The sequence below is a fragment of the Eublepharis macularius genome, chromosome 7 (genome assembly GCF_028583425.1).
Source record: "Eublepharis macularius isolate TG4126 chromosome 7, MPM_Emac_v1.0, whole genome shotgun sequence".
Classification (NCBI taxonomy): Eukaryota; Metazoa; Chordata; class Lepidosauria; order Squamata; family Eublepharidae; genus Eublepharis; species Eublepharis macularius.
The window spans coordinates 113,327,550-113,355,541 of NC_072796.1; the positions used below are offsets into that span (position 1 = coordinate 113,327,550).

Below are 27,992 nucleotides of genomic sequence, written 5' to 3' on the forward strand. Positions count from 1 at the left end.
TATGTCTGTATTGGGAGCGGAGCTGAGCACACTATGCTGCATGGAGTGAGTGCTTTGGAAGGCGTCTTGTCCAAGTGGGAGGAATATTTTTAAGAAGTCACCCTTTCCAGAACTTCCTGATGTTTACTGTGGTTATGGTGAACAAATTAAGAATTACTATGAGTTTAATTCAGATGAGACCGTCACTACTTTTTAATTGCTACTGAAGTTTAAACTGCTCCACTGACCTCTGGGCAGCAAAAGCAAGTAGTGTTATGGTGCTAAAGTTCCTTTCCTCCTCTGTCCTAGTTCAAGTGGAAGAGCCAGAGTTACGGCAGAGACCATAGCAGGCAGAATGAAAGTAGCAGTGCATACTTAATTTGTGTGCTCAGTTGTAGATATAGCAACTGTGAATGAAACATACCTTTCAATCAATCTCCCCCCCTCTCTCACAAACACACACACACACATACACACACACACTAAGTGATGACTTAAGTTTTGCAAATTCCTATCTGATTTAAATTGCCTCCATCAAAACTAGACATTACATCATATATCTGCTCAACTTACAGAAGCCTAATTTAACAACTACTGTGCACTCAATTTAAATGCAATTAATGAGAAAAATAGGAGGGGAAATAGCTAACAGAAGTGAAAAATTAGGAATATGCAGTAAATCAGACAAGCAGGGATGGTGCTTGACCATCTCTTAGTTACAGTTTATATAGACCTCACAGTGGAAGGCTGCCTAGTATCCACCTATCGCCAGACCCCACTATCTAGCTAGTGAGATCAAAAATCTGTGGTTCAAGGAGTCGGGCATCTTGATGCAGATACTAAGCCCTTATGTTTGACAGGTCCAAGCAGCTCACTGTCTTAACTGAGCCAGAAGGCCCACTAACATCTGAAGAACAGACTAACAAAAAACCAAATCAAAGCAAAAAGAGCCTCAATGTTAGCTTTAAAACAAGCCCTGTGAATCAGCAAATGGAAATCATTTAAAGAAGCCACCTCAGTACCTTTTTCAAGTGTTGGGTAAAAATCAAAACACAACTAAAGCTTTCCTACAGATCTCTCTTTTCTCTACTGCAGGTTAAAAGAAACTAACTTAAGTCAGACAGTTAATGCGGTGTATAATTTTAATAAGCATTTCTTATTAAAAGCTTGATACTGTTCAAATATACAGAGAAAAGCTATTTATATAGCTACATACACATCTTGAGTCAATGACTACAGCATAAATCATTCTAACTTTCCCCTTTGGTTAGAGTCTCGGCAAAATGTTAAGAGTGTATATATGTAAGCTACTGTAAAGAGTTTCCTTACAGTGTCATTTATCCCACTGTGATTGTTGTAAAACAGCTATGTTATATACAGAATTATACATATAACATATGAATATGCTATATATACACAGGTTATATATAACAGTACTTTACAATATACACAGCCTTTTTGTAAGAGGGTCCGGAAAAGATTAACCTAATTAAGCCTCAACACCTCTGTGAGGTAGGTAGCTATCATTAATTTTACAGAATGTAAGAGGCTCTGAGACATTAAGTAACTTACAATAAGCCAGTGGCGGGCTCAGAAACAGAATCCAGAATTCTATATCCACTAAAAACATCACTGGAGCCTCCACTATTATACTACCTAGAAGGGCTGTTCCTGGGGAAGCTAATTGTTTCATCAGGACATGCAGAAGAAAACCCTACTTCTTTAAAAGAAGAAGAAGAAGCACCTGCGGGTTATTTGTATGTGTGTTTTAACAATAAGCCTAGGTCACAGTCTGCTTTTAAAGGTGGGGAGGAACAGTCTTCAGAGTCTGCTACATGGAGCTTAGAGTTGTGCTCTGGAGAGCTCCAAGGCCTGACAGAGTTAGACCTTCTACAGAAAACCTCTGAGGCCATATTTTAAGCTAAGGCAGAAAGGGAATATGCTCAAAGGGCAGGGAGGGGGAAAAGAATGGTCCACTTTGGCAAAAATCCAGGCAAGTTCTCAATAATGTGCAAGTTCCTCATGTCAAGAACCCAATGAACAGGGGAGAGCACAACTAATCATCATTAAAGAGTTCCTGTCTAGCATCTATCAACAGTGAGCAAGCTGTTTCAAAGAGCCTCCCCTTTCATGTAACATTTTAGTACTTGACAAATGGAATCCTATATAAATACAACAGGGCTCTTAAAAAAGGAAACCTTTTAATAAAAAAGTGAGCATTCTGCACAAACATTTCAATGCATTTGGCAATTTTTTTGTGCTAGCTGAACAAACTATATTGCCTGCCATCCACACGTTCTGGCGAAAAGGAAGAGAATTTGTTAGGGTTAGGCAATTCAGGATTTTCTGCTAACTGTAAAATGTGGGCTGAACTGTTTGTTTTGATTGTAGATGAAGATGAACTTTATCCACTTATGAAACTTAAGAGTGCTTTAGTGGACAAGTGGCGTGCAGTGATAACTAAAAATATACAGGCTACATAAATAAAAACTATTGTTTCTTCAGTATGACTTTGTACTTTGTCTGTAATTTATTAAAAACTGTAACAAGATACTTAAAAAAGGCTAGATACAAAAGTAGTTAAGCCGCTCACGAACATTAAATTTCTTCAAAATGTACCTTCAAATAATCATGATCTTATAAACATTTTACAGTTACCAGGTAGTGCCTAGGCTGAAGGCTTCAACAGCCTGAGACACAGCAGAACAAGTTTCCAGGTTTGAGTTGGAAATGGAACAACTTCCTGACTGACTGCTCAAGGAAAGAGGGATACAAAAGTATTGATTGTGAACGATTAAATACTGTGCACTGGCTTCCTTGTTATATACAAAAAAGACCCTCACTAAGGTATACAGATTACATGCAAAATCATTAGTGGTGGTACCTAATGTGCCAGAGTCCAATGCAACCAGACAAAAATTGCAATGGCAGTGGTTTTGATAAGCAAACGTGAATGATTTTCAACTCAGCTCTGAACTGGCAAGAACTTTTTACAAGTTCAATATACATGATGCACAACTGCAGCCAACCACAAAATTAAACACCATATTTTTTTAAAAAAAAGTTAAAATAAAACACAGAACATACTTCATTTTTTATTTTGAAATTCCCTACTCCCTCTATACAAGAGCCTTTGCTGAAACACCTTCCACAAAGGCAGCAGTGAATTTTTTTAGAACATTTTACATATTTCTCCCCCTCAGCAAAAAAAGGTAAATCACAGTGTAATTTATATTGTTCTGCTGTCATCTTTGGCTGGAGTCTGGCCAAGAAGTTGCTAACTAGCAAATGGGTACAGTCTAACATTGCTAGAGCTCCTTCGGCCCTTGGATTACAAACTTAGTACAGGAATGTTGCATTTAATCACTGAAGTACCAGCAGGGGGAGCATGACAGCATTAACGTTCATAAACTTTTATAGACAAATGGAAAAATCTACAAAAAAACTAGCTAGTAATATTACACAGCAATACGCACTTTTTTAATACTCTACACAAAACCAAAGTTTTTGGTCTTAATGGCGAGTAGCAACTTCTGCTTAAGAATCTGTTTAGAGGAATAGAGTGGGACATAAAGGCGAGAAATACAAGTGTTCGCTGTAGGAAGGTGTTGGTCATCTGGTGGTCTTATTGTGATGGAAGGCATGGGCTGAAATCCTTCCTCACTAGCAGGCAAGGATGGGCTTGATGTCCAGAAATAAACCTAAAGAATAGATTAAAAGTAAGCTGTTAACAACTTCAGGAAACACACACACAGTTTTGTAAAGCTTGTGCCCAAAGTCTTACAGTTTCAAATAATATGGCAGATGGTCATCATATCAAACATCTCAGTTGTTTAAAGGCTGTGATTCCTGATCTTAAACATTTTCCATATCGGGGAAGGTAAGTGCTTGAATGGGTTAAATAAACCTGTGGCAGAAATCTATACGGCTCAAATAACGAATATGAAACATTTTGGGAAATTTGTGGATCATTAGTTCTCAAATGTTATTTGAAAACTCTTCTGGTTTTCTGTCATGCTTTTTTTTGGTCCTAGCCTTTTGAGGTTTAAAATTACCATAGGCATGACATGGGAGTGGGGACACCCAGTGATCTGTCCTGTGAATGACAGCATATGCACGTGTGTGCACACGCACACACACCAAGTTATATCAGCAACTGCTTCTGGAACCTCTCTCACTTTAAAAAGTTGCAAAGTAACACTAATGCATCTTTCATTGTGTGAAATTAACTCTTTGGATTCAGGCCAAACTGAGGTAGAATATCTGTTTTTCCAAGAGGAAGAATTTACCACCTTGAGCCAACAGATATGAATTAACCTTACAAATCTGTCCAAAATAAACTACTTACTAGATCTTGCCTTTCCGTCATACTCATCTTCTCAACTATGGACCAAAACCAACGCTTGAACTGCAAAAGCTTCTCAGCATTTTCTCCTGTTCCAAAATAAAGGAGCAGACAGTTCACAGCACCGATTTTATAAAGGTCAGCAATTTATGTAATGGAAATATTCAACAGCACAAAAGGCAACACTTAACAAACTGCAAGTTACAGTTCAAACTAAAATAGCAGAGAGGAAGCCAAGCACGTAAGTGCACCAAGACTAATCTTAGTAAATAAACAGTAAAGCTGAAATATAGTTTTGATTAAAGAGGCTCGCAGGTTTCACTTGTAGAGGACGCATCTTCTGAAAGAACACTAATGTGCACAGGTAAGCAGGTGCCATGCCCTCCAAACTAATGTTTGCAGTTTGGTGGGAAAGCTTCCAAACAGACAAATATTAGGGAAACTTACAGAAAGATGACACTTATCTAACTGGCACACATACCAACATGCAACACATACCAACGTGATACTAGTGTGGAATTAGATTTCATAAGATTTCATACCTGACTCATCATTGAAAGAAGTGAAACTGATTAGCATTTGCACATTTACTTCCCCACAGCCATTTACTAGGAGCCTGAAATCCTCTGCTGTCAGGTCTTCTAAGGAATTCTTTGGAAGTACATCCAACAAGCCTTTTCTCATTGCCTGAAAGAATCATGAGAATTCTAGTTTCAACATCAACAAGAACTACAGGACTGGCTGGCAATAAGAAGTCTCTACCTAACAATCCCAAAGGGGCAGGATGGTCAACACCTCCCCAACTACAACTGCACTGTCCTTAAAACTTTGCCTATCCCAGCCTACAGACATTGCTTTTTCCTTTACCAACAGGTGATCTAATTTGCAGCAATGTGAGAGAATGTACTAGTCTGACTGCTGGATGGCTGCTTCTTCCCTTCTTAACAGCTGTGTTAAGACAGAATTATCATAGGACTGATTCATTGGGGCACTGAGATTTTCTGGTGGTTAAGCATTGCCATTCTCCCTGTATGTATTACCAGTGAAGGGATCTCCTTGCAGGATCCAGAAGCGCCTGTACAGTTCATTACTTATTTACTTGAGTTAAACACATACACAACACACACTTTTTCTTTTTGAAGGGGTCCCAACTTCATTTGCACAATCCCACAAAATGCCATGAATCACAGCTGTGCGGGAAATACAGATCAATCACAGAATGACTTCAGTATCCAACCACTTGTTACTAAAGAGATTGGAACAGAAATCCACAATACCACAACCCATAGAAAGTTTGAGATTTTTTTCATCTTACCATATTAATGTGAATTTTGTCACTTCCCTTCCTTCTCACTGAAGGGCTACAGTGACTGAAAAATCAATTCTCAGCTATTAAGCTGACTGAAAAGTCCATAAAAACAAGACAACCTCAAGATAACAGGCCCGAAAGACACCAACACCTCATTCTTCCAGAATGTAAAGGAAACAGCAGAAACTTTCCTACCTAAAAGAATGTGCTCAAACACAAAATGAAGAGAAGTATGGTTTTTGTGCTTATTTGGTACCATTCTCTGCCCATATATGGATTACACAGAGGTTAAATGTACAGTAGTATATTTCAATTTATAATTCAACAGAAATAATGCAACAATAATGAGAAACCAATACATTTATAATAAAGAATTTCACAACACTTACATGTAGAGGCTGTTCTGCAACTACTAACATTCTATGTTCTGCATATTTTCGGACATATTCATAAACATTTTGTGGAGTGACTGGTATATTTACACCGTTAGAGATAAGTTCAACCTGGGGAAAATATTGCAAAACAGATGATTTTTTTTTAAAAAAAGAACAATATACATTTTCCTATGGTATATAGTACATCCAAAGTTATAATGTCTCCACTCTTACGTTTCTGATTTGCTGTTTAAGTTACTGAAACATCCATTCATTTTTAAAAAGAAAAGAGAGGAATGAGTAGCTGGCTTTAACATTCAGTTGTTTAAGTTGCACTTACCTGTCCTCCACCTTCCTCTTTGCACAGATCTATTGCAAATGCCAAGTCCATTGCTGCAAAAACAGCATCAGCATCTGTACTTTGTGACGCAAGGATAAGTTGCCGCAAACTCTCATACATCACGGGATCAAAAAAAGCAAAATCATGCCAGTTCACCTGAAAATAAAAGGCATGGATTTCAATTGTAGGGATTAAGGCTGTTAAGGAACTAAACATGTTAGTTGTTTAGCTACACTACTAAGCAGCTTGCTTTTAACTTCTAAATACTGTGTCCCTACCGGGAAATGAGTTAGGTCTAAGGGTAGATTCAATTCACATCCTTCAATAGTTAAAATGGCTTATTTCAAACATCACACTAAACAATGGCTAAAGAAGCTTAACTATGGTTTGGCATAATGTTTGAACTGATAAACCACAGTTTGATTAGTCAGCAAAGCTAGGATTAGAAAACATGGCCTGAATTAGCTTTGCATGTTGCTTGACTAAACCACAGTGAGGGCTAATGCTTTGCCCACAGAGGTCACCACACCATGGAACCCAGTGAACTTATGAAACGACGTACTAAGAGACATAAGACAGACATCTCTAAACCATGTTTTATCTGTTGTATATTTAGAAACTCAAACTATGGTTTAAATTATAAACTGCAGTTAGCACAAACCATGGTTTGGCCTGAGGTCTGAGTTGTACTGTGTGCTTCACAAATATGATTCTTGATATACAGTCAAAAGAATAATCTTAACAAAGCTTCAGTTGATCTCATTACAGATTTGAGTTATAACGGTCTCATTCTGAACATACTTTACAAAATTAAGAAGTGATTGCTTTCAGATATTCAAACTTCAGTTTATGACACATACAGGTATGTGCCTGTGCTGTGCATTTCCTTGTTCCTCCTCTTGTATCTAGAGCATAACTGAAGGCTTCCTGGCTTGGGAAATCTTCAAATATTCATTTGCTGAGACACCTGAATGCAGGAATCTGGGCAAACTGACGTTTGTTTCCTCCCTGGAAACCAACTTTAGAAGGAAGGGAGGAAGAAGAAAGGTGCGTAGGAATGACAAACAAGTTAAGTCTATGCTGATCACACAGAGATTTGCTGTCATGTATGAATACGGCCAACAACTTTCTACAACTTTTAAAATGTCAAAAAAATCTGCATTTCACATTTTTATTCTGTTTTAACAAAATGTAGCAATCTTTCCCTTAGCTGTTTATGAAAGAAGGATCCAATCTGTTAGAGGAAAAACAGCTCCCTGATCTGGTTTTAAAATTCAGATCTACAAACTGTCTTCCTGCACCTCTGTCATGGTACCAGTATCTTTCTATACGGGTGGACCAGGCAACTGAGCCTCTGCTGGGAAGTTTTACAACCAAGAGGACCAGTGGTAAACAAGAAGCTTATAGGCCATACACTGCCTGGATATAGGCAATGTTCTTCTGCAGGGGTCACCAATATTGTTGAGCCTTTGGGCACTTTTAGAATTTTAAGAACACTGACAGGGCATTGCTATTTCCAAACAGGTACTCCTTGTAGATTCAGAGATAATGCCTCCTAAGTTCTTCTTCTGAAGCACCTTGGGCTCCAACAAGGAGCTGATTCTGTTAACCTAGGCAGATCATGAGAGGGAAGGCAGGAAGGGTTACATCAGTGCTTAGTTCTCGTGGCCCCTTCTTACATGCCCAGGGTAATGCTAATTGCCACTTTGGGGTCAGGAAGCAATTTTCCCCAGGCCAGTTTGGCTGGGGATCCTGACGGTGTTTAGTCATCTTCTGGGCATGGAGCAGGGGTGACTGGGTGGGTGTGTGTGTGGGGGGAGGGGGGAGGGAGGGAGTAGTTGTGAATTTCCTGCATTGTGCAAGGGGTTGGACTAGATCACCCTGGAGGTACCTTCCAACCCTATGATTCTAAGGGAAAGGAAAATCAGGGCCTGAGGGAGTAAATAGGCATCAGGAAGCCGACTGGCAGGTCACACTGCATCCACAGGCACCACGTTGGGGATCATTGCTCTCTTGCATGCCACTACACAGAGACAAAGATGCAGACTGTGTCAGTATTCCATAAAAGCTGACTTGCTTGGCTGTGATATTTTCAAGGTACAGTGTTTTCCTGAATTTTTTTTAATGTGCGTTGTTCTTGTTATTTACTTATAAATTCAGGTACTGTGGTATCACTTGCCGAATGCAAGTAAACTACTATTATTGTAATACTTACTTTTCTGCCAAGGAGTACTTTGATAACATGCCGATTTAATGTTACTGGACAAAGTTCATTCTGTAGCAAGCACAACCCTAGAATTCTGAGAACAAACAGAAAAGCGAGTTAAATTTTACAGAGAAAGATGCTGAAAATGAGAACTTTACTTCCAATACTCAGCTGAAAGCCTGGTATGAGGAAGACATGTATTTTGGTAGTGGTGGAGAGTGCCCTCAAGTCATCACTAATTTATGGCAACCCCTGGTGGGGGTTTCATGGCAAGAGACTAACAGAGGTGGTTTGCCATTGCCTGCAACCTTGGTCTTTGTTAGAGGTCTCCAATCCAATTACGAATCAAGGCCAACCCTGCTTAGCTTCTGAGATCTGATGAGATCAGGCTCACCTGGGCTATCCAGGTCAGGGTATGTATTCTAGCATTATACTCAAAATGGTGATATACAATAGCTAGAAAATACTTCACCTGCCAATGTTTCTGAAACAATTTAACCTGGCTTCAGTGTTTTTGCCAGGCCGTGGAGTATAGAAACCACGCTTCCCAGGTTGATAGAATAGTGGCGCATTATCGTCACCATCATCAGTATCATCTAATTCCATATCCACCACACTGCGACTGGAACCATGTCGTTTTCTATTTTCCTTTTGGGGGGAAAAACAGGGGTGGGGAAAGGTGGTGTTAAATGATATTAAAGCAGCTGAAATCTTCAAATGTAAAAAAAAAGGGTGGATTCTGAATTAAATTAAGAAACAGAGAAAGATTACGCAGACAACTGTTTCTAAAAAGTGGATTCGTATATTTAATTTTATTTGTGATCTTTTTAAAAAAATGAATTTAAACTTAAGTCACAAAGGTGGTTCAGGTTATGTTTGTGTCCTTACAGATTTTGCTGGACTTTTTTAGCTGCCTTATGTCTAAGGAGATATGGCAGGAATAAACATTTTAAATAAATAAATCCAATCCCTAGGGATGTAATTAGAAGACATGGAGTGGCCCAACAGGTGATATGTTCCCTACCCTACAGCAGAAGTGAACAACTGCCTTACCTGTACTTTATCTGAAGAATCCAACAATCCAAGGTCTAGAATGCTATCAGCTCCATTTTCCCTTTGAGGATAAAAGCAAAATATCTATCAGAATGCCTTGTGGCCAAAACCTCAAATTTAAACTGCATTATAAAAAGGGGAACTTCATCAAGTTGCTTTTTAAAAAAAACTCATTCAACCATCATGAATCACAATTCTTGCCAATTATTTTAGCTGTATAGGACAAATACATACTAATCCTACCTAGTATGGTCTAACAGCAGCCTAAACCTGAAACTACAGAATTTGGAAGATTCAGTTCAAACTTAAACTTCAAAACCCTTTCAACTCATCAACATTCAAAAATGTTTAAATGCTTTATTGTTTAAGATTTCCAGTGCCTGCAAACGAAGCAAAGGCATGTTCTAACATCTCTAGTTTCACATGAATACAGGGGGGAAATTCAATTAAACACCATAGTTCATTAACTGTCACATTCTTGTTCACTTCTAGACTTTTCTAGGTTCACAGACTTCATTAACTTTATGTATCTAATTCGAATCCTACCACACAGGAAGTTACGTTAATATCAGTCCTGAACCCTCTCCATCATGTATTCTGGAACTGTACAAAATCTTGTATCTATTAAGGGCCATTTCTTATCATTTTTCCTTTAAAAAATGCAGACTGCCACATTATAATAGTTGCAATGTTTACAAGCTTGCTTACAACACAATACTATTGTTCTAGATTCGCTGAATACATAGAAAAGTATTTGTCCTATGGGAAAATAAATGTTAAAAAAAAGCTTCCCTTAAAACTCTAACTCTGTGAAGGAGTTGTGATGTATGAATGACCTGGTCCTTGTCTTCCATCATGAGTTCAAAACCCAAAGACCATGTTTTTAAAGTTTCCCCAGAGGGTCAGGAACCTGCTCTAATGTGAATATACCTTCCATGGGCAATAATGAGTTCCATGGCCTCATCCACTCTTGCTCGAAGGGAATCTTCACTGGCGAGCAACAGAAGAAGCTGAGCAGGAGACAATTCCAACAGCATACCCGTGATCTTGCTTGCAAATGCCTAAACACAAGGAAGCGAATACCTTATTTTCAGTTTCTGTATTTATTTGGCAATTGTGGTCTGGAGACAATGGTTGGTTCCCTTCCTCCAATGGGAAGGAGTGCATCCTCCAACAAAATGCAAACACTGGAATCAATCCATAGCATTTAAGAAATGCATTGATCCACAGCCCAGTCATGCGCTCAAACATTCAGTGCTTATGGATTTCATGACTCACTCTGATGATTAAGATAACACCATGCATAGATTATTTAACCAGTGTGGAGCTTTCTTCTCTGTTGGAATCAACTGAGAAACCCTTGGTACTGAGTCCTCAGACCTCTACACGTGCAACAGATTGTGGGGTAGAGGCAGAATTCTTCATATCACTATACAGTAAACACTTTGTTATCCAGCACTTACTGGAATGGGGGTTGCAGATTAATCAAATATGCAAGACAATCAAATGTATTGCTTTTGCCCCCACTCCTACCCAGAAGAATAAGCTGAAGGGGAAGGAGGCATCCAGGCATGATGTCAACTGGCAGCGCCATAGGTCAGAAGCTCAGCGACAAGCTGGCCAGCTGGAGATGCAAGAATGGGGCATACACGTGCCTGAAGAGGCAGGGGTATAGTGTCTATAGAGAAGGGACTGTCCCTATGGGCAATGATAGTTACCAGCATTCTGAATAATCAAGTGCCAGATAACAAAGGTGTTACTATATATCCAGCAATCAAACTATATTTTATGTATTAGTTACAAAGGTGTAGAGAAAGACAAAAACTTGTGCAAACGTGCCCAGACCATCAGCTGTTTAACACAGCGTACCAGCAAATTCTGAAGAAGAAGCAAAAACAATTCACAACACCGTAAACAGGTGAGTCGATTAGCCTTACCGGTTGCATTGCTTGCACACGGGGATAAAGCCTTTCGCCTAGGGCCTGTCGATGTGCTGGAAGAGGATCAGGGTCATCACTAGGATTCCCTTCTGATGCAGGTCGGAACGGTCTGGTGTCAATGGAGAGCTGTCTTCTAAAATCCCTTTAAAAAAACAACAACATTTAATCAAAAATTATCTGGTTTTGCAGAGCTGCATTCCAGAACCAACACCTACTTTTTTATTGTGTTAAGGGATAACAGGACCATCTTTTCACATCTGGATTCCATGACAATGGTATCACCTCCTTCCTAGCTATCACTTTCTAATTTTGCTCTGGGAAACCTAATCTATAGACAATAAGGTTGGTCTGGCAAATCCATTCTGTTAACTGAGGTGCTTCCCTCTGGTGCAAGGAACATGAAGTTTTACTGATCAGGGGAAAATACCACTGTAAAAGAAATGGATCCACCAGATCCAGCCCTATGCTAGTGGCAGTGGAAATAAGATCAGAGCTTTTAATCTGATGTTGCTAAAGCAAGCAGTTTTTTGTTATTGTTTTAATCAAATGACAGCCATCAGAGTAGAGGTTCACAATGTCGGACTAGGATCTGGGAGACCCCAGTTCAAATCCCTACTCTGCCACGGAAGCTTGCTGGGTGACCTTGGGCCAGTCACACATTCTCAGTCTAACCTTGCTCAACGTGGCCATTGTGAAGATAAAATGGAGGAGACAAGAATAAGGAAAACCACTTTGGGTTTCCCATTGGGGAAAAAGACAGGGTATCAATGAAGTATATAAATTTGTTCTGCAAGCCATCTTGGAAGTCATTTTTAATAGAACAACATGATATAAATGTATAGAGTCAATAAATACATTAAGATCTTATACTGTTGAACATGTGAAAGTCAAATATTACACAGCTGCCAAGTAATTTAAAGAGCAGCTATTGGGTTCAGAAGGAAAAAAAGACCAGCAGCCTCTTACTTAAGAGAAAGACTCAGTGACAACTAGTGGTTCACTATTTCAGTCATTCTTCTGAAATTATTTTTAAAAAATTACTTACCTATCTCTGTCTCGCCGAGAGCCAGTTCGCAAGCCACTGCTATTTCTCCTCATTTCTCTTTCACGCTCCCTTTCCCGATCTCTTTCCCCCCTATTCCGTAACCTCTGCATGAGACCTGAGGGGGACAGAAAAGTTTAGATCTTGTAAACTTGCATTTAACATACTTGTAAACATGCATTTAATGTATTAATATGTATTATTAATGTTAATAATACATATGATATGTATTATTTAATAATATTTATTATTATTATTATTTTATTTTTATTTTTATTACTACTACTACTCCTACTACTACTACTACTATAAGGAGTCCCGCAAGGATCCATATTGTCATCAGTGCTATTTAATGAAACTAACTAGTATGATAATTACAATACCTAGATCTACATTTCCTTGCCAAAGCATCCTGGAACAACTACCTCTACGCTGAAAGTGTCTAAAAGTAAATTAAAGAGATTCAACAAACTGAAAACAACCCAGATATGACTGAAGTTATGCTGTTGGGTATGCAGTTGTTCTGGAGATCTGCCTTAGGTGGGTTCATTTTTACTTTGTCTGACCAGGATAAGATTCTTGGTTCTGGTCTGTATTTGGAACAAAGAGATGGGAACAGAGACCAGGACTGCTTTCTCTCTATGCATCTGTAATGACCAGGCCTTGTACCACTTAAGATAGAATGCTAAGTTTGAAACCTTGGTTCAGGCCTCATGTCCTGAGGATTTCTTACTAGGCCTGTTCTCTAGAAAGTCCCTAGCTCTGTTAATGAACTGCACCTGGACTGCTTTCTTCCTGTGAGAAAGTGGCCTTGAGAAGGCCGGAGCCTGGTGCTGAGCTCAGTGATAGCTACACTCCCTAAACTTTGACATGCTGTAATATCCAATTAAGTAACTGTGCTCTGACTGGTTCGTGTGAGTGGGCAGATGCCCCTAAATTTGAAAAAGCCTCTTTGTCTCTAGGCAGTTTATCAGTTTCCACCTTTCAGCCATCACCAACCACCTGGCAAAGTAGGAGAGAGCTTCTCAGCTCCATGCCACTACCAGGATGCCTAGAGAAAGCTGGCATGGATGGACTTTGTGCTAAACCTTGGAAAGATCAACCAACTTTGGAACCAATTCGGAGAATGTTACTTAGCCAACCAGTAGTATTTTAGTTAGTCAGAACATAGCTAGGACAGCAAGTTTTATTTGTTTTCATGCCTTGCCTAAATGTTTTTAAGAGTAGTTTCTGCTCTGCATGTGCTCCTGTGTTCTTTCTTCAATAAACTCCAATAGTATTTTACTTGCCTGTGTCCAGTATCGCTTGCCATGGAGATACACACACTCTAAAGAACCCAGGAAGCTGGGGAGCTTCACATACAAATGACCAGAGCTCTTAGAAGCTCCTAAGGGCCCTGAGTGGCCCGGATAGCTGTCAGGGGCGGGGGATGAGAGTCTCTGGGTCACTACAGCATCTCTGCTTGATCTAACATTGAAATATTTATTTACTTATTTTATTCGGCTTATACCCTACCCTGCCCTTCCCACAAGCGGGCTCGTCTCGCTTCACTCCTGCAATGCGCTTGAAGTGAGGTTGCCTTTGAAAATAACTGGGAAGTTTCAGCTGGTGAAAATGCGGCCTGTAGCCCGTGACAGGAGACATCAGCACATTCAGCCGGAGTCATCTGCATGTGTTAGTATTAACCTTTAAAGCCCTTCTTTGGCACTATGCTGAGATGTATTCTTTTGAATGGAGTTTGTTGCAACTAATGTACTGTTAGGATTTTATTCTTATTCTTGATTGTTTCATTATTTATAAACAGCCTTGAATTTAAGAACAGCAGTATATAAGTCTTGCTTAAACAAGTGAAATACATTTATGGAATAAAAATATTTAAATGAAATAATTAAACATTTGTTGTGATCGCAAAATAAGACAAGATCTTCGAGAAATTCCTTTTTGCCCTTCCAGTGATGTATTATTTCCTCTAGTTATGCAGAGACCTATATCCCATTCTAACAAGCTATGAATTGTAAGTTTAGAACAGCAGCTCTGGTCTCCTTATACTCAAAACTGTGTGTAAATACACCTTGAAAGTGCAGAATTTTGTACTAAGTACAGAAAGTGCAGAATTGTGTACTAAGTACAACATTCACAATCTTGAGAATTTCAGTCTTACGGCTGGTGAAATGGCCAGAAAGCATGCTAACAAGGCAGAACCTTGCATAACTAATTCCTGTTCATGACTGCAGACAAGTTTATTTCATTTGCAGATCTATACAGGCATCAGAATTTTATTTTTAGGTGAAGAATTACTTAAGAGGGGTTAATTAATTTTTTTAAAAAACAGACAGTACATAAAGCCTTTCATAAGCCTGCCAAGAAATCTCTACCAGGCTACCCATCAGGCACATTGATCAGGCACAGTTGACTCAACAACAACCACAAAAGTACGAACAGCATGCTTAGAGACATCCAGCATAGTTTGTAGAAATGGGACTTCTCTTGTCTTCCCATTAAAAAACAAAATCACTATGCATCATTTAGTATGAAAATAACTGCTCAAGGTGTTATATTCAGCATTCATTAAAACACTTACTTGTATGTGTTCCCTTGTTGGCATTTTGGATACAATCGAGATTTGGCAGTTTCTCATTTGACAAAAAAGCTTGTGCAATAGCAGTATAAAAGCTTCGTGCTACACCGCTGCCTTCACCTGGTTCATCTTTAAATGTAACTTTTACCCGGTGGACTGCCATTGGAGTTGTAGCACATCTGCGACCAAAGTGATTGTTGAGCTGTCTCATTGTTTGCTGAATGAGAAGATCTCTATCTCGATCGACCTAGTAGACATGTTAGAACAAGCTATTACACTTCTACAGAAACCACAAGGCTAATCAATAGTTATCCCCACCCCAAGCCCAGTCCTAACTGTAAAGCTACACAGGTACTCAATTCTACCTAGCAACAGCAGGGGACAAGCATCAGCAAAACTGGATATTCATGTAATATCCAACGTACAACCAACTGCATTGGAACAAATATCATCAGATATTTATAATCCCAACAAATACCATCTCTCTTGTTTTAGGAGGGACAGGATATGGTTTGTGAGATACAACGTTCTAGAGATTACAAGCTGCATCATTAAGGACTTTTAATTACTGCCCCCCTCCAAAACAGAAAAAGTGAACATGGTTTGTAATTGGTAAACACTGAACTATCAAGATGAGGATATAAATTAGAACATCCAAGGTTAATAGCACCCCTCCCTCCTTCTATACAAGTATAGAGGTACTTCTATACCAAACTCAGCTTGGATCATAAGACTGACCAACAGTCTATATGGGTCACCCTCAATATTTGAGTCTGGAGATTGACTTCCAGTTCTGCTTTAATGTATGCCCAAGAAAACTTTCTATGTGGGTTTAAGACTGGTTTCTTGGTGATACATCCTCAGCTATCAGCCATCCAAGCTATGCACCAGTCTCTTGAAATATGTCAAACTACCATACAATTAAGAGTGCCCTGCAGAACAAAAAACCCGGCCCAGGCCCAGCAAGAAGAGAATTTCAATTGCTCACCCACTCAAAGCAGCCTATTAACCCCCACCCACCCCATCTTAGCTTTAGCACTCATGATGAACTCGACACCTAGATTCAGCAGTCTATGCACAAAACAGGTTGCTTAGGTTTCTCATGGTAAGTAGCCTGTCACCTAATCTGAAATACAGAAGTATGACTGCTAGGCTGCCAAAGTACTGTGGGCGACAGGTGGGCAACAGAATGCTCCAACATAGTTCAGCTTTCAAATAAAGATAAAAAAAATTACCTCTAGTGTTAAATCCCTAGATTGTTGGTTTCGAAGTTTCTCCATTTCTCGGCGGAATTTTGATTCTTTTACTTCAAAGCCACCTAATTCAGTCAAGATCTATACAAAAAAGCTGGGCGTTAGTATCAGCAATACCCCATAGAACAACCAAGCAGTTTTTGAGTCGAGGAAAAAAACATACCGATCCAGGTTCTGCTCCCACGTCTTCCATGAACACTCTGCCAAATAATTCTAGAGAAAGGCGCCAACGTCCAAGCAGCATATCGTGAGAAATGACCATGCCCATGAAACTACACTGTGGCCTGGAGAACAGACCAAATGAAAAAGGGAGGGGTACAGGCGTCTGTGAAAAGGTGACGATACCCAACTGCACAACACCTTTCATACAAAGAATTCTGTATTTCTAGGAACAAGAGTCCAATGGCAGCCTCTCTGCTGTTCTCTGCAACCACAAACCTAACTCAAGCACAACAGTAATATTTAAATGGATTTGACTTTTCTAGAGACAAAGTCCGCCCACCTGAAAACGACTGGAAATTTTGGGGAAATGCTAAAAAAGTCCAATAGTTTCATTTATATATATATATTCACGTAGGAGAACTGGAGGCAGTTTGAGAAAGGGACCATTGCTTGCAGGGGCATATACTCGTCTTGCTGACCTGATAAACTGGTGTTGGGGGTTTCTGGATAACGACTCTTGCAAGACAATTTTAAAAATCCTTTTCTTTACTACAACACCGATGATTTCTATTTTCAATTCTCCACCACAATTTTTTTTCTCCTCTTAGGACAATAAGGTATGCTTAAGAAATTTTATGGAGCAGTGACTCACTGTTCTGTCTCTAATACAGGAGAGATTTCAATCATTACTTTAATAAAACTACTATATTTTGTATAAGGTAAATGTATAATGCAAGAAGTAGTACAATTTTAAGTGCTACCTTATCCATAATGCATATTACATTTCTAAAGCAGTAAATTTAAATCTGGTAAAGCAGTAAAATATGTTTTGCACATATTTTTTTTCAAATTTCTCTCTCCAGCTTCAAAATTGCTGGAAATGCTACATCTGTTCTCTTGCCATCTCACCTTAGATGCTCAGTAGCAACAGCAATAGTTCCAATTAAGCATTAACTGCCTACAGCAAAACAGAATTAAAATGAAAATCTCCCATCTGCACTTTGGCCTCTTCACCTACCTCATCTGCCGCCAGTGCTGAACCCACAGAGTCAACTACTGTGGGCAGGTACTTTGAGCTATGAAGAACTGGAGGGAAGGATAGCAGAGTGACTACAACAGGAAGAAAGAGAAAGAATAAGTTGCTGTTTCACAATACCTGAATGAAGTGAGAGGTGGACCTTCACTTTCAGTTAGCCCTATCTCTGCCAGTAAGCTGCTTTTCAGCTGTGCGGCAAGATCATGAGCTGATGGGCCGGGCTTTGAACCCTCAGATTCTTCCGATGGCACATTTTGCTGTTCTTCCTTCTTCTGTCGATTCTGCATGCTCATTACATTTTTCAAATTGGCTGCATAAGACATTTTTGTTGGAAGAACCTAAGTGAGGAAGAAATTGAACTGTTGTGTAAATAAGGACTAATCCACTATGGGGGTGTAGTCTTAATAATCCAGCCCTTAAAACCAGCTGAACCAGAGCACTTAGAACCAATTAGTTTTACAATTTTAGCATAACTGAAAATCATTTTTATATATACATGTTTTCACTTAAATGATACACTTCAGAAAGCTATGCGAAACAAATGAAAACACTCCAAAAAGCAACTTGAAATCTACCAGAACAAAATTCTGTGAAGGCAAACATTTTCTCTCTTCTTGGATCTATTTTACTAGGAACTGAATTTTATGTACACACCCACATACATACATTATTGTGAATGGAGGGAAAGAAAAGAAAAATACTCAGAATATTTTTTCAGAATCCCATCCACTTCTTTTGAAATTACAGCTAATATTTGTGAACTAGTGCTACATAGAAACTCCTTGAAGACAGAAGCAGAAAGGTAATGAACACATGCTTGTTTTCTCAGAAAAAAGTGGCAGTTTGTGGATGGGTAAGTGACCATTTTTGTAGCTGCTGCGATGGCTTCTCCGCAGTCTGTGAAAAAATACCATGGTGATTTCCTATTTTTAAGCCAGGACGGTTGCGCGCACATGCGCTCGACCACACACACACAAAACATCTTTTCAGCAGAATAGGAAGGAAAGTAATAACAAGGAAGAGAAAGTAGGAGTTTTACTATGGCATGAATCATAATAAAATACATACCTCAAGACAGTTTCTGTCTACTGTCACTTCCATTAAACACTTTCCACTGTTGGCAGAAGATGAATATAGACCCTGACTTGGCCGACCAAACAGATCTTCTTTTCTAGCATTTGGCTGCAAAAAAAAATTACTCATGTTTCATTTAGCTCTGGAGAAGATGTGTCACATTGCAAACTATAGAAAGGCACTCCTCTTTTCATCAATATGACTTGCTCTTTACTCTTCCCTCCCTCTTGCCCATCCCACATTTAAGGCACAAATTGGTATTAACTTTAACCACAGTTAACAGCTAGGATTTGAAGCTAGTTTCAAAGACTTGATTAATAGTAAACCCTAACTGAAATAAACTTGAGGGAATATGGCAAGCATAACATCATTCAGCCTGCTTCTGATTCCTTATCCACAATTAAAGAATCAAGAACATTACATATGTACTGGCCACTGGAAATCAAACAACAGGCTTTTTAAAGTTATATCGTGTTTAATGTCACCTGTAACAGATGTGGCTGATCCGCAAGGGGAATGGCCTCTGCAAGAGGAACTTCAAAAGGATTGGGTGGAATACAGCCGAGAAACGTCATGGAATCTGAACGTCGGAAGAATGGATGGTTTTGGCCTGTTTCAGCTGAGAGGGAGTCATCATCCTTGTCATTAAGTGTTGCACCTGTAAAGAAGAAATGTGTGGTTTGGAAAAAAATGTTTGTTTTTTTAATTAATGAAAATCAAAATAAGCCTACAAATACCTTGGTGAAGAAAATTGGGGAAATCTGTATTAACCTCATAGCTAACAGAAAATCTCTTGTCTAAGCCATCTGTGCTACTTGATTGCTATTGATCTTTGCACAGATTTGTTAGTTCCTATTATGCAATACCAGTGGGGACCTACAAAGACTTGTGGGGGCATCTCATCTCCTCTCCTCCATCATGTCCTCTTTCCTTTTCCTGCCTCCTTCTCTCCTTCCCACTCACCTTCATCTGCCCCCCATCTTCACCCTCCCCCGGGCAACCTCTCCCATATGGACCAGTTACGTGGTGCCAGCTGAGCTGGGACCAGCTGCACTGTGGGGAACCTAGAAAAGCTTTCAGTAGAGGTGGGCATGAACCATGAAAAAACAAACTGTGTGGTTCGTGCGTTTTCACAAACCACGAACTTCCACGAACTGGTACAAGTTCAAACTGGTTTGTGGTTCGTGGGGTTTAAATGCCCATTTCCGTGCCATTTTGCAGCGGCACGGAAAGGGGCATTTAAGCCCACGGGTCAGCTGCTTGTCAGGGAGATCCCTGACAAGCAGCTGATCATTTAAACAGTGGGGCTTGGCTGGCTGGCCGGAAACTCCTGGCCGGCCAGTCAAGTCCCACCTGCAGTTTAAATGGCCATTTCCCTGACGCTCTGAGCAGCGGGGAAATGGCCATTTAAACTGTGGGTGGTGCTTGGCTGGCCAGGCTTAGCTGTTTAAATGATCAGCTGCTTGTTGGGGATCTCTCTGACAAGCAGCTGATCGGCAGGTTTAAATGCCCCTTTCCGTGCCGCTTTGCATTTAAAGGGCGTTTAAAACGAACCAAACAAACCAGCAGACTAGTTCGGAAGTTCGTGGAAATGAGCTTCCACGAACCTGGATGGTTCGTGGTTCTTTTTGGTTCGTGTCGTGTTTTGTGCCCGTCTCTAGCTTTCAGGGGAGACATCACTTTTCCCTGTATCCCCTTCCCCACACTATTTCCTCTCTCCCTTCCTCCTGATAGCCTCCATATGCTGACCTTTCCCTACATCCTTATCTCCTTCAAACCTACTAACAACTTACCTTTTATCCGTCTTCATCTATATTATCTTCATCTATATTTCTTAATTTATTTCATTTATATACTGCCTTTCTCCACAAGGGGAACCCAAAGAAGCTGACATAATTACATCACAACCTACCTCTCACAACAACCTGAGAGGAAGATTAGGCTGAAACAGTGTCTGGATCAAAGTCACCCAGTGAAATTCCACAGCAGAGCGGTGATTCAAACCTGGGTCTCCCACATACTACTCTGAAACTACACTACATACGCTTTTGCAGGGGAGGGGGGAGGCTGCTACTGAACAGTAGCAAGCAGCCAGGCCTGGGTTAGTCATTAAAGTCATGTGGTGTCAAGTAGCCCGGTGGTTGCTTCTGGGCATGGCCCCAATGAGTCCTCCCCAAAGGCCAAAACAGGCTTGCAAAGAGCCCTGCCCCTCCTCTTGCCTGTTACTTATAGAAACCAAGCCTGGAATACTGGCAAAACTTTTGATTGTCTAGCAACAGTAACTGAGGGCATCTGGTTAAAGCTACAGGCACTCCTTTTATCATTTGGGTTTTTTTAAAAAAAATCAGGTGTTCAGGAAGATATGTCATGTCCATTCATCACTGGATTTAAGTATCCACAGATCAAGGCCACTTGGCTATTAATATATACAATATGCTGTGCTGTCAAGTACACCAAGATAGGCAGATGTCAAAAAGCTTTATTTCCACTATTGCTTCTTCAAGTAGGTGACAATTCAGTGTGCAAACAGTGAAAAACTGCCTGATAACATCTGAAATTCAAAAGGAGGGCAGCTTTCCAAAAGCACACCAAAAAACCCTTATTCACCAGCTTCTGTACCGCTAACAGCCAACAGACATGCAGGGAACAGCTGCTGAAGCTTTTTACAGCGTGGACATAACTATCAGCTGCTGAAGGTTGTGGACCCTGCTGCTAAAGGCATAGACAGGGGCAGATAAGAGGCCTGCTAACCTTTAAAAGCAGATATACATGAACTCCACTGTAACTAGGGCTAGGTTCAGGTTCTACTTTTGCCACTAGGAGGCAGGACAAGTTTCCACCAACAACAACAATTTGGTTGCCCCTACATAAACAGGAAACTCTGCTCCACCACATATATTTGTTGAGAAAACAAACTGCAACTTAAATTTTATACAAACTAGTAGCCATATTAACATACAGACTCCTTCTGGTATTTCCCCAACACAATTGTTGTGGTTTCCACAGCTGCCTCAACCACTCCTCTCTCTTATCCCTTTTTATTTCTTCTATATCATTCTCTTCTCCCTGGCCACCACATCTTCCCCAACTTTTTTGTACGTCTTCCTTTCCCTTCCATTTCCTATAAGCAACAGTGTCACAGCCAGAGTGGTCACAACTAGCAACTTCTCCTATGCAAACATGGAGGCGGTTTATGGGAACCTTCTGGCTAATAAGAAGTCATGGGAGGCTTTCCCATTGCTATCATAAATCCAGATGTCTGAAGTGGGCTAAAGCTTTCAATGGACAGGGGAAACATTCTGAATAAGCTCAAAAGTATTTTGTGTAGTAAATCTCACTTGAGCCAGGATTGAGCCTTGGCACTAAAAACAAGAGTCCCCTGAACTGACACCTAGATTGATAAATCAAAAAGAGTCCAGTAGCACCTTTAAGACTACTGGACTCTTTTGGTTAGTCTTAAAGGTGCTACTGGACTCTTTTTGATTTTGCTACTACAGACTAACACGGCTAACTCCTCTGGATCTATGACCTAGATTGATAGATTTCATCTATCAATGAAATACTGCCTGACTTATCTAAGAAGTCCATAAAACTTTTTAATCCCAAGGTACAGATCTGAGAGGCTTTATCAGCTCTCCACCCAGCTCTCAACCACCCCAAATGATACAAATACTAACTCTGGTTTGTGTCATCATCATTTTCATGTTCTGAATCCTCATTATCAAGACCAAGTTCCAAGAGCTCCCGAGTCCTTAAAAATAAAAGTTAGATCATTTTAGACAAATAGTAATTTCAGTAATGATACAAAAGAAAACTACTTTTCAAAAAAATCACATTGGCTCATTTCATCTTTTACTTATGAAGAGATCAAATCACCCATTCTGCACAGCATATTTTAAGCTAGCGACGCCGAGCATTTACGCCAATCAGTGCTGAAAAAACAACTTGGGGTTCCACCATTCTGCACCACACAACCTCAAGGCGATTTGGTGTCTGCTACTGAGTTGAGATGTGTTTGGAGCCACATTATGTGGGGGCTGAAGCTGATGTAATTTTTTTTTTAATTCACATGCATGTAAAGTTTCAATATTGGAACCCATCCCCCCCCCCATATTTGCTGAATGGGCTATCCCATGCCCACTGAAGAGGCAACTGGTGGTGGCGCTCTGGGGGGAAAACATGTACTTTTCATGGTTGTTCCACTCTCATTTATTTTTTTTAATCAAGCCAGGAAAGGGTTAAACCTCTGCTGTTTCATTCCCTAACATTACTGCTCATTCCTGGCTTTGAAAAAAAACAATGAAAGTGTGCGTATACCCCCAAGGGAGGAAGGGGGGAAAAGCAGCCATTTAACCCTTCCCTGGTTTTTAATGCCAGCAGGGAATAAGCAATAACTTTAGGACATTTCTGGCTTTGAAAAAAAAAATAAGAGCGTGTGTGCATACCCGGGAGGAAGGAAGCAAACAGAAGCAGCCTTATGATTTTTACCTCGATTTACTGATAAAAATGGGGAAAAGGAGTTCAGAGAGCTGAGAAGAGTGGGAGTGGTTACCAGCAGACAGACCAATCAGCTCCTGGGGGAAAGGAAGAGGGGGGCACGAGAAGCAGAACAGGAGTTTTTGATTCTGCATGGACATAACATGCACCAGCAGCAACTGGGCAGCAGCTTAAAAAAAAAAATCGCAGAATGTGCGCAGGGGGAAAAAAACAGAGAAAAGATGGGACAAAAAATATCTCTGCTTCCCATGACTCTCTTGCACATGTGCAACTCTGGAAGCAGAACAGATTCTGAAACGCTGTAAACTGACCATGCAGAAAACACCAAATGCCTAACTGTACACATGAGAGTCTCAAAATATTCAGCAGATTAGCATACTTTTAAAAAATATATAGTGTTAAAGTGGGCTACAGACACCATTTTGGGTCTAACACACAGATTTAAAACAAATACCAACAGCAAAATAAGAGTATCTTCACTAGCCTCTGAAAGGAAGCAAGAAATAAGAGTTGCAAGCTTTCTGAGGGAAAATGTTTCATAGTTCTGAGACATGTCAGAAAATGCCCTGTTCTTGTAAATATAAATTGGAAATCTATAAAGAATGAACATGGAGCAAGGCACTGTTAGTTGATTTCAAAGTCAAGCAGAGAGAAGAGACCCTTAAGGATGAATAATTTAGATTCAGGCCATTTATGATTGAAAGCAACACCCTGAATCAGGCTTGAACATAAACTGACAGTCAGCAAAGTTCTTCTGAAACTGCCAATGTGTTTTCACAACAGCTCTTATCCGTGATCAGGCAGCTGCATTCTGTAATAGCCAATTTTTCAAACACTCTTGTAGGCTGCTTTGCATATAGCAAATTGCACACGTCTAAACTAGAAATTATTCTGGTATGAATGACGGGTCCCATTTTCCAGCAGTGGGCATAGCTCGTGAATCACTAATCAAAAAACTAGTAATAGGTACTCTGGGTCACAGTAATGAAGTGCAGAAGTACTTCCAGATATGAAGCTGCACTTTTAGGCAGTCCAGCACAGGCATTTACCACTGCCATAAGCAGCTTTCCTTCACCTCAATTAAAGTTAAATTTGTTCACCCTCACTGAGGAGTATCACAGATCCTCATTCAAGGAAGATGTATCTGATTAGAAACAGCTGGGTACAGTAATAGCACTGCACTCCATAACTACCAGTGACTTCAACCTGACTGCTCTGGACACCATGGCACCTGCCATGTACTTCATTGGGCATCTGCCAAGCTTTACAGAGCCTGTAAAGAAAAAACGTTACGTTTAAGAGTATGGGAAGCCCTTTTGAGAGTTGGTCTGGAGGCTTCCTTGGCTGGAGAAATTCCCTCCCCCCTTTTTGGAAAGGCTTTTCACTTTTGCTAGCAGTAAGTTATGTTTGCTCTGTCCTTGAGTCGAGATAAGCTGTTCTTGCTGGCTAATTGGTAATTAACTTCCCGCCTGTAGACTGGGGTCGTGTGCCAAGAGCTGCAGACTTGTCACACGTCCCTATTTGCATTTGTCAAGTGATGTAGTCAAGCTAGGAACGGGTGTGGTCAGGCCTGCCTCACTTCGGTTCCTGCTTGAACCAATATAAACTGGCTGTTAACCAACATGGAGAAGAAGCTTGTGGTGGGCGTCTATCTCAGACCTCTGCCCAAGCTCTTTTGCTTTGCTTCTGGCTCTATCTGATGAGAAGGACTGAAGCTCCATCTTTTGCCTTGCTGTTTTGTGCACCCTTTACCAGGGATTTTTGCTTGCTATGCTTGAGAAACCAACTTGCTTTGCCTCCTAAGAATTCAGTGTGGTATGTAGAGCTTACTGCTGTAGATCTTTTTTGTTTGTGCTCACTTTGGGTCTTATGTGTGATAACCTTGCACCTTGAATTAATAAACCTTTCTATTTTTACCTTGTATGGGTTATTAAGACTCTGAAGCCTCACTGCTATAAAACCTTTGTTGAACTCACCCTATGTGTGCTTGAGATCCACCTACCAAACAACTGTTCTTTGGCTGTGAACTCTGCCTGCAAACTTGCCCTTGCAAGGTAGACTTTGCTGTGGCTAATTCCCTAATAGGCTCTGGAGCTTTGCTCCCTAACTCCTTAGCCTAGGGATAGACTGGGGAGCTGGTGGCAGCTTGTCTGGTTTGCTATTTGCAATAGGACCTTCCAGGCAGCCTGTGTCCCTTCCCCTTAGCTGGGCTGGGCCCCAGGGGTCTGGAACTCCTTGACAGGGCCACTGTAAGGCAGGGTGTTATTGGCTGCCTCATTCAAGTGAAAAGGGTTTCCAAGAGTGGATGAGGAGGGCCTGGCTTTCCTTTGATAGTGTGTGGTTCTATTTCCCCTTCAGGCTCTCCTTCCCAGGAGGTGTGAGGGAGGAGGGACGCCATTTGGCTCTGCCTCCTGTGGAAGACTTTTGGGAGGTAGCACTTCCCCTACCCCAAATTCTAAATGTGCCCAATGCTCAAAGAGGTTGGGACTCCTCACGTAGATGTTAAAGCTGAAATATTGCAGAATAGTTCCAACAGAGAGGAACAAGAACATTTAAATGCTATCACCCAGGAATACAACCCCTAAGCCTGGAAAGAATTCAGAAGGATACTATGACTGATGGTATCAAAAGCCTCTGAGATCTACGATCAACACAGCCACAAGCACCCACTCTTCTGGCATAGGCCATCCACTGGGGCAACCAAAGCAATATGAGGAATGAGGTTTAAGTGCTCAGCCTCTGCACAGGAACACTGCCCTTTAAGTACCAGGAGCCATCAGTGTTCCATGAAGATCTGTTAACAGGCCCAAGCCAATCATAAGATTTTTTTCCCCTCCAGACTTTAAATTATTTTCTAGAATGCAAGCGAAGCATTCTCATTCATCACCACTAAGGAGAAGGAACGGTAGACGCCATTCTCATAGCCTGCTCAATGTTTCAGTAGTGCAGGATGCATTCCAGATTTCATTGTATTTTACTAGAAATGTATCATCATCAATAGGCATTAAGCAATGTACAAATGAAGATAAAATATTTACTAAAAATTTCTGATACATGAACACAATAATCTACCTTGCATCTGATGAAGAGAGCTGTGGCTCGCGAAAGCTCATGCTACAATAAAGTTGGTTAGTCTTAAAGGTGCTACTGGACTCTTTGCTACCTTGAACAAAGTTACTGTTAATTAGTTTTAGTACCTTTTCCGTTCCAACTGAGGAGTATCTAACGTTGTTTGTTGGTTCATTGCTTTAATCCAATAAATGAGAGCTTGAAAGACATATGCTACATGTTTCAGCGAGCAAACATCCAACACCGGTAGAACATCGGAATGTTCATCATTGTGGGAACGCATCAAAGAAAGGGCATAGTTTAAGAAGTCCCCTCTTGCAGACATCATTCCCTGACGAGCGCTGAGCAGCGTAGCACGCCTATAGATTTAAAAAACAACAAATGTTGGCAACAGATATTCTTGGCTCAAACAAAGGCTAAAGCTGTTCAGGTCTGCATATCATTAAGAGAAATAATGTACTTAATTATTAACAAAAATAGTTAAACATTATTTAGAGTACAGAGCCCTACAGTGTATTTCTGCTGGCAATATTGACTACCTAGTTATAAAGAAGATCTTCTACTCTATTTACATATGATTAATGTTCATACCTTCTGCCCTCCAAAGTTCTCAAACTAGCTTCCTCACGCGCTGTCATTCTCTCCCTCCTGGTTGAGTTTTGGGATGCATGAAGTGGGTGGTTTGGGTGTCCTGGGTCTCCAGCAGAGGCAAGGGCAGACCCATAACGCAGCTGAGCTTCAGTGGAATCCATAATGCTCACCATCCAGTTCCAAGTGGGAATAAGCTTCTCTTCAACATAGTTCTAAATAATGAGGATTAATAATAATAATACATTAGGAAGCATGTATACATGTAAGCAACAAAGGTGATTAAAAACTCCATAAAGGTCCTGGAAAATTATAATCCCTGTAATTGTCCATATTGTTGGAAATGCTCCAGGGCTACAATTTCTTCTGTATTTTATACAAATGCCACAATACCCACTGTATTTGTATATTCTCCTACATAATTCTGATTCACACACTACTCTCTCGAAGAAATGTATCATTAGTTTCCCATCTGCCTGCAGTAGCCTCCAAGAAAAGGCAGAAAGTACTCCACCAATACACATTTTCGCCCATGTCCTTCCCCAAACTCCTGGAAAGCAGAGTTTCTCAAGCACTATCTAGGTAGGAAAGCTCAGAGAACTGCTCTCAGAGCAAATGGGAAAACGAAAAGAACAGCAAATAACGAGAAAGCAAAAGAGGTGGTCGGAGAGAAATGTAGTTATTTATTGTGACAAAGGAGTTTTAAAAGGCTAGGCAGATTTTCCTTTAAAAAAGGCCCAATTTAACACACTCAGCATTTATTGATTTACGAGCGTTTTACCTGCAAATTTACTGCATCTTGATACGTCAGCTTCACTGCTGCTGGAATCTGGGAGTACACCAAGTGATTGTACTTAGGAATCAGGCCCATCAGATCAGATATCTGACGGATTACAATGCTGTAAGCCCTCGCTAAACTGCTTGCTGATGTTAAATAGCTACTAGCGTTGCTAGCTTCAAGAGCTGCTGCAGCTGCAGCGGCACTTGTGCTGATGGTGCCGCTCCGACGCAGGTTTGAAGGGTCGATGTAAATTAAGCCTGCTGAACTCGCTAAAGATAAAAAAAAATAAGATGACATTCAAGGGGTCAACTTTATATAAACAGAACTTAGCTTTAATATTTACTCCAAAGAAAAGACACACAGAAG

The 27,992-nt window shown here is 40.4% G+C and overlaps 1 protein-coding gene across 4 annotated transcripts in view; it reads right to left on the reverse strand.

Annotated features, from left to right (window-relative positions):
- Positions 1–2,161: 2,161 nt before the first annotated feature.
- Positions 2,162–27,992, reverse strand: part of UBR5 (ubiquitin protein ligase E3 component n-recognin 5) — a 97,580-nt gene continuing 71,749 nt past the window's right edge. For all 4 annotated transcript variants that reach the window (XM_054984341.1, XM_054984340.1, XM_054984339.1 and 1 more), the window contains 21 exons: positions 27,627–27,895; positions 26,849–27,060; positions 26,386–26,616; positions 22,369–22,442; positions 19,177–19,349; positions 18,686–18,799; positions 17,738–17,955; positions 16,583–16,703; positions 16,402–16,500; positions 15,170–15,413; positions 12,592–12,706; positions 11,544–11,688; positions 10,537–10,667; positions 9,607–9,667; positions 9,026–9,201; positions 8,563–8,647; positions 6,348–6,503; positions 6,023–6,136; positions 4,867–5,011; positions 4,328–4,413; positions 2,162–3,680 (listed from right to left, as the gene is read on the reverse strand). In XM_054984341.1, the coding sequence (XP_054840316.1) occupies positions 3,468–3,680; positions 4,328–4,413; positions 4,867–5,011; positions 6,023–6,136; positions 6,348–6,503; positions 8,563–8,647; positions 9,026–9,201; positions 9,607–9,667; positions 10,537–10,667; positions 11,544–11,688; positions 12,592–12,706; positions 15,170–15,413; positions 16,402–16,500; positions 16,583–16,703; positions 17,738–17,955; positions 18,686–18,799; positions 19,177–19,349; positions 22,369–22,442; positions 26,386–26,616; positions 26,849–27,060; positions 27,627–27,895 (3,182 nt within the window). In that variant the 3' untranslated portion in view covers positions 2,162–3,467. The remainder of the gene's footprint in view (positions 3,681–4,327; positions 4,414–4,866; positions 5,012–6,022; positions 6,137–6,347; positions 6,504–8,562; positions 8,648–9,025; positions 9,202–9,606; positions 9,668–10,536; positions 10,668–11,543; positions 11,689–12,591; positions 12,707–15,169; positions 15,414–16,401; positions 16,501–16,582; positions 16,704–17,737; positions 17,956–18,685; positions 18,800–19,176; positions 19,350–22,368; positions 22,443–26,385; positions 26,617–26,848; positions 27,061–27,626; positions 27,896–27,992) is intronic.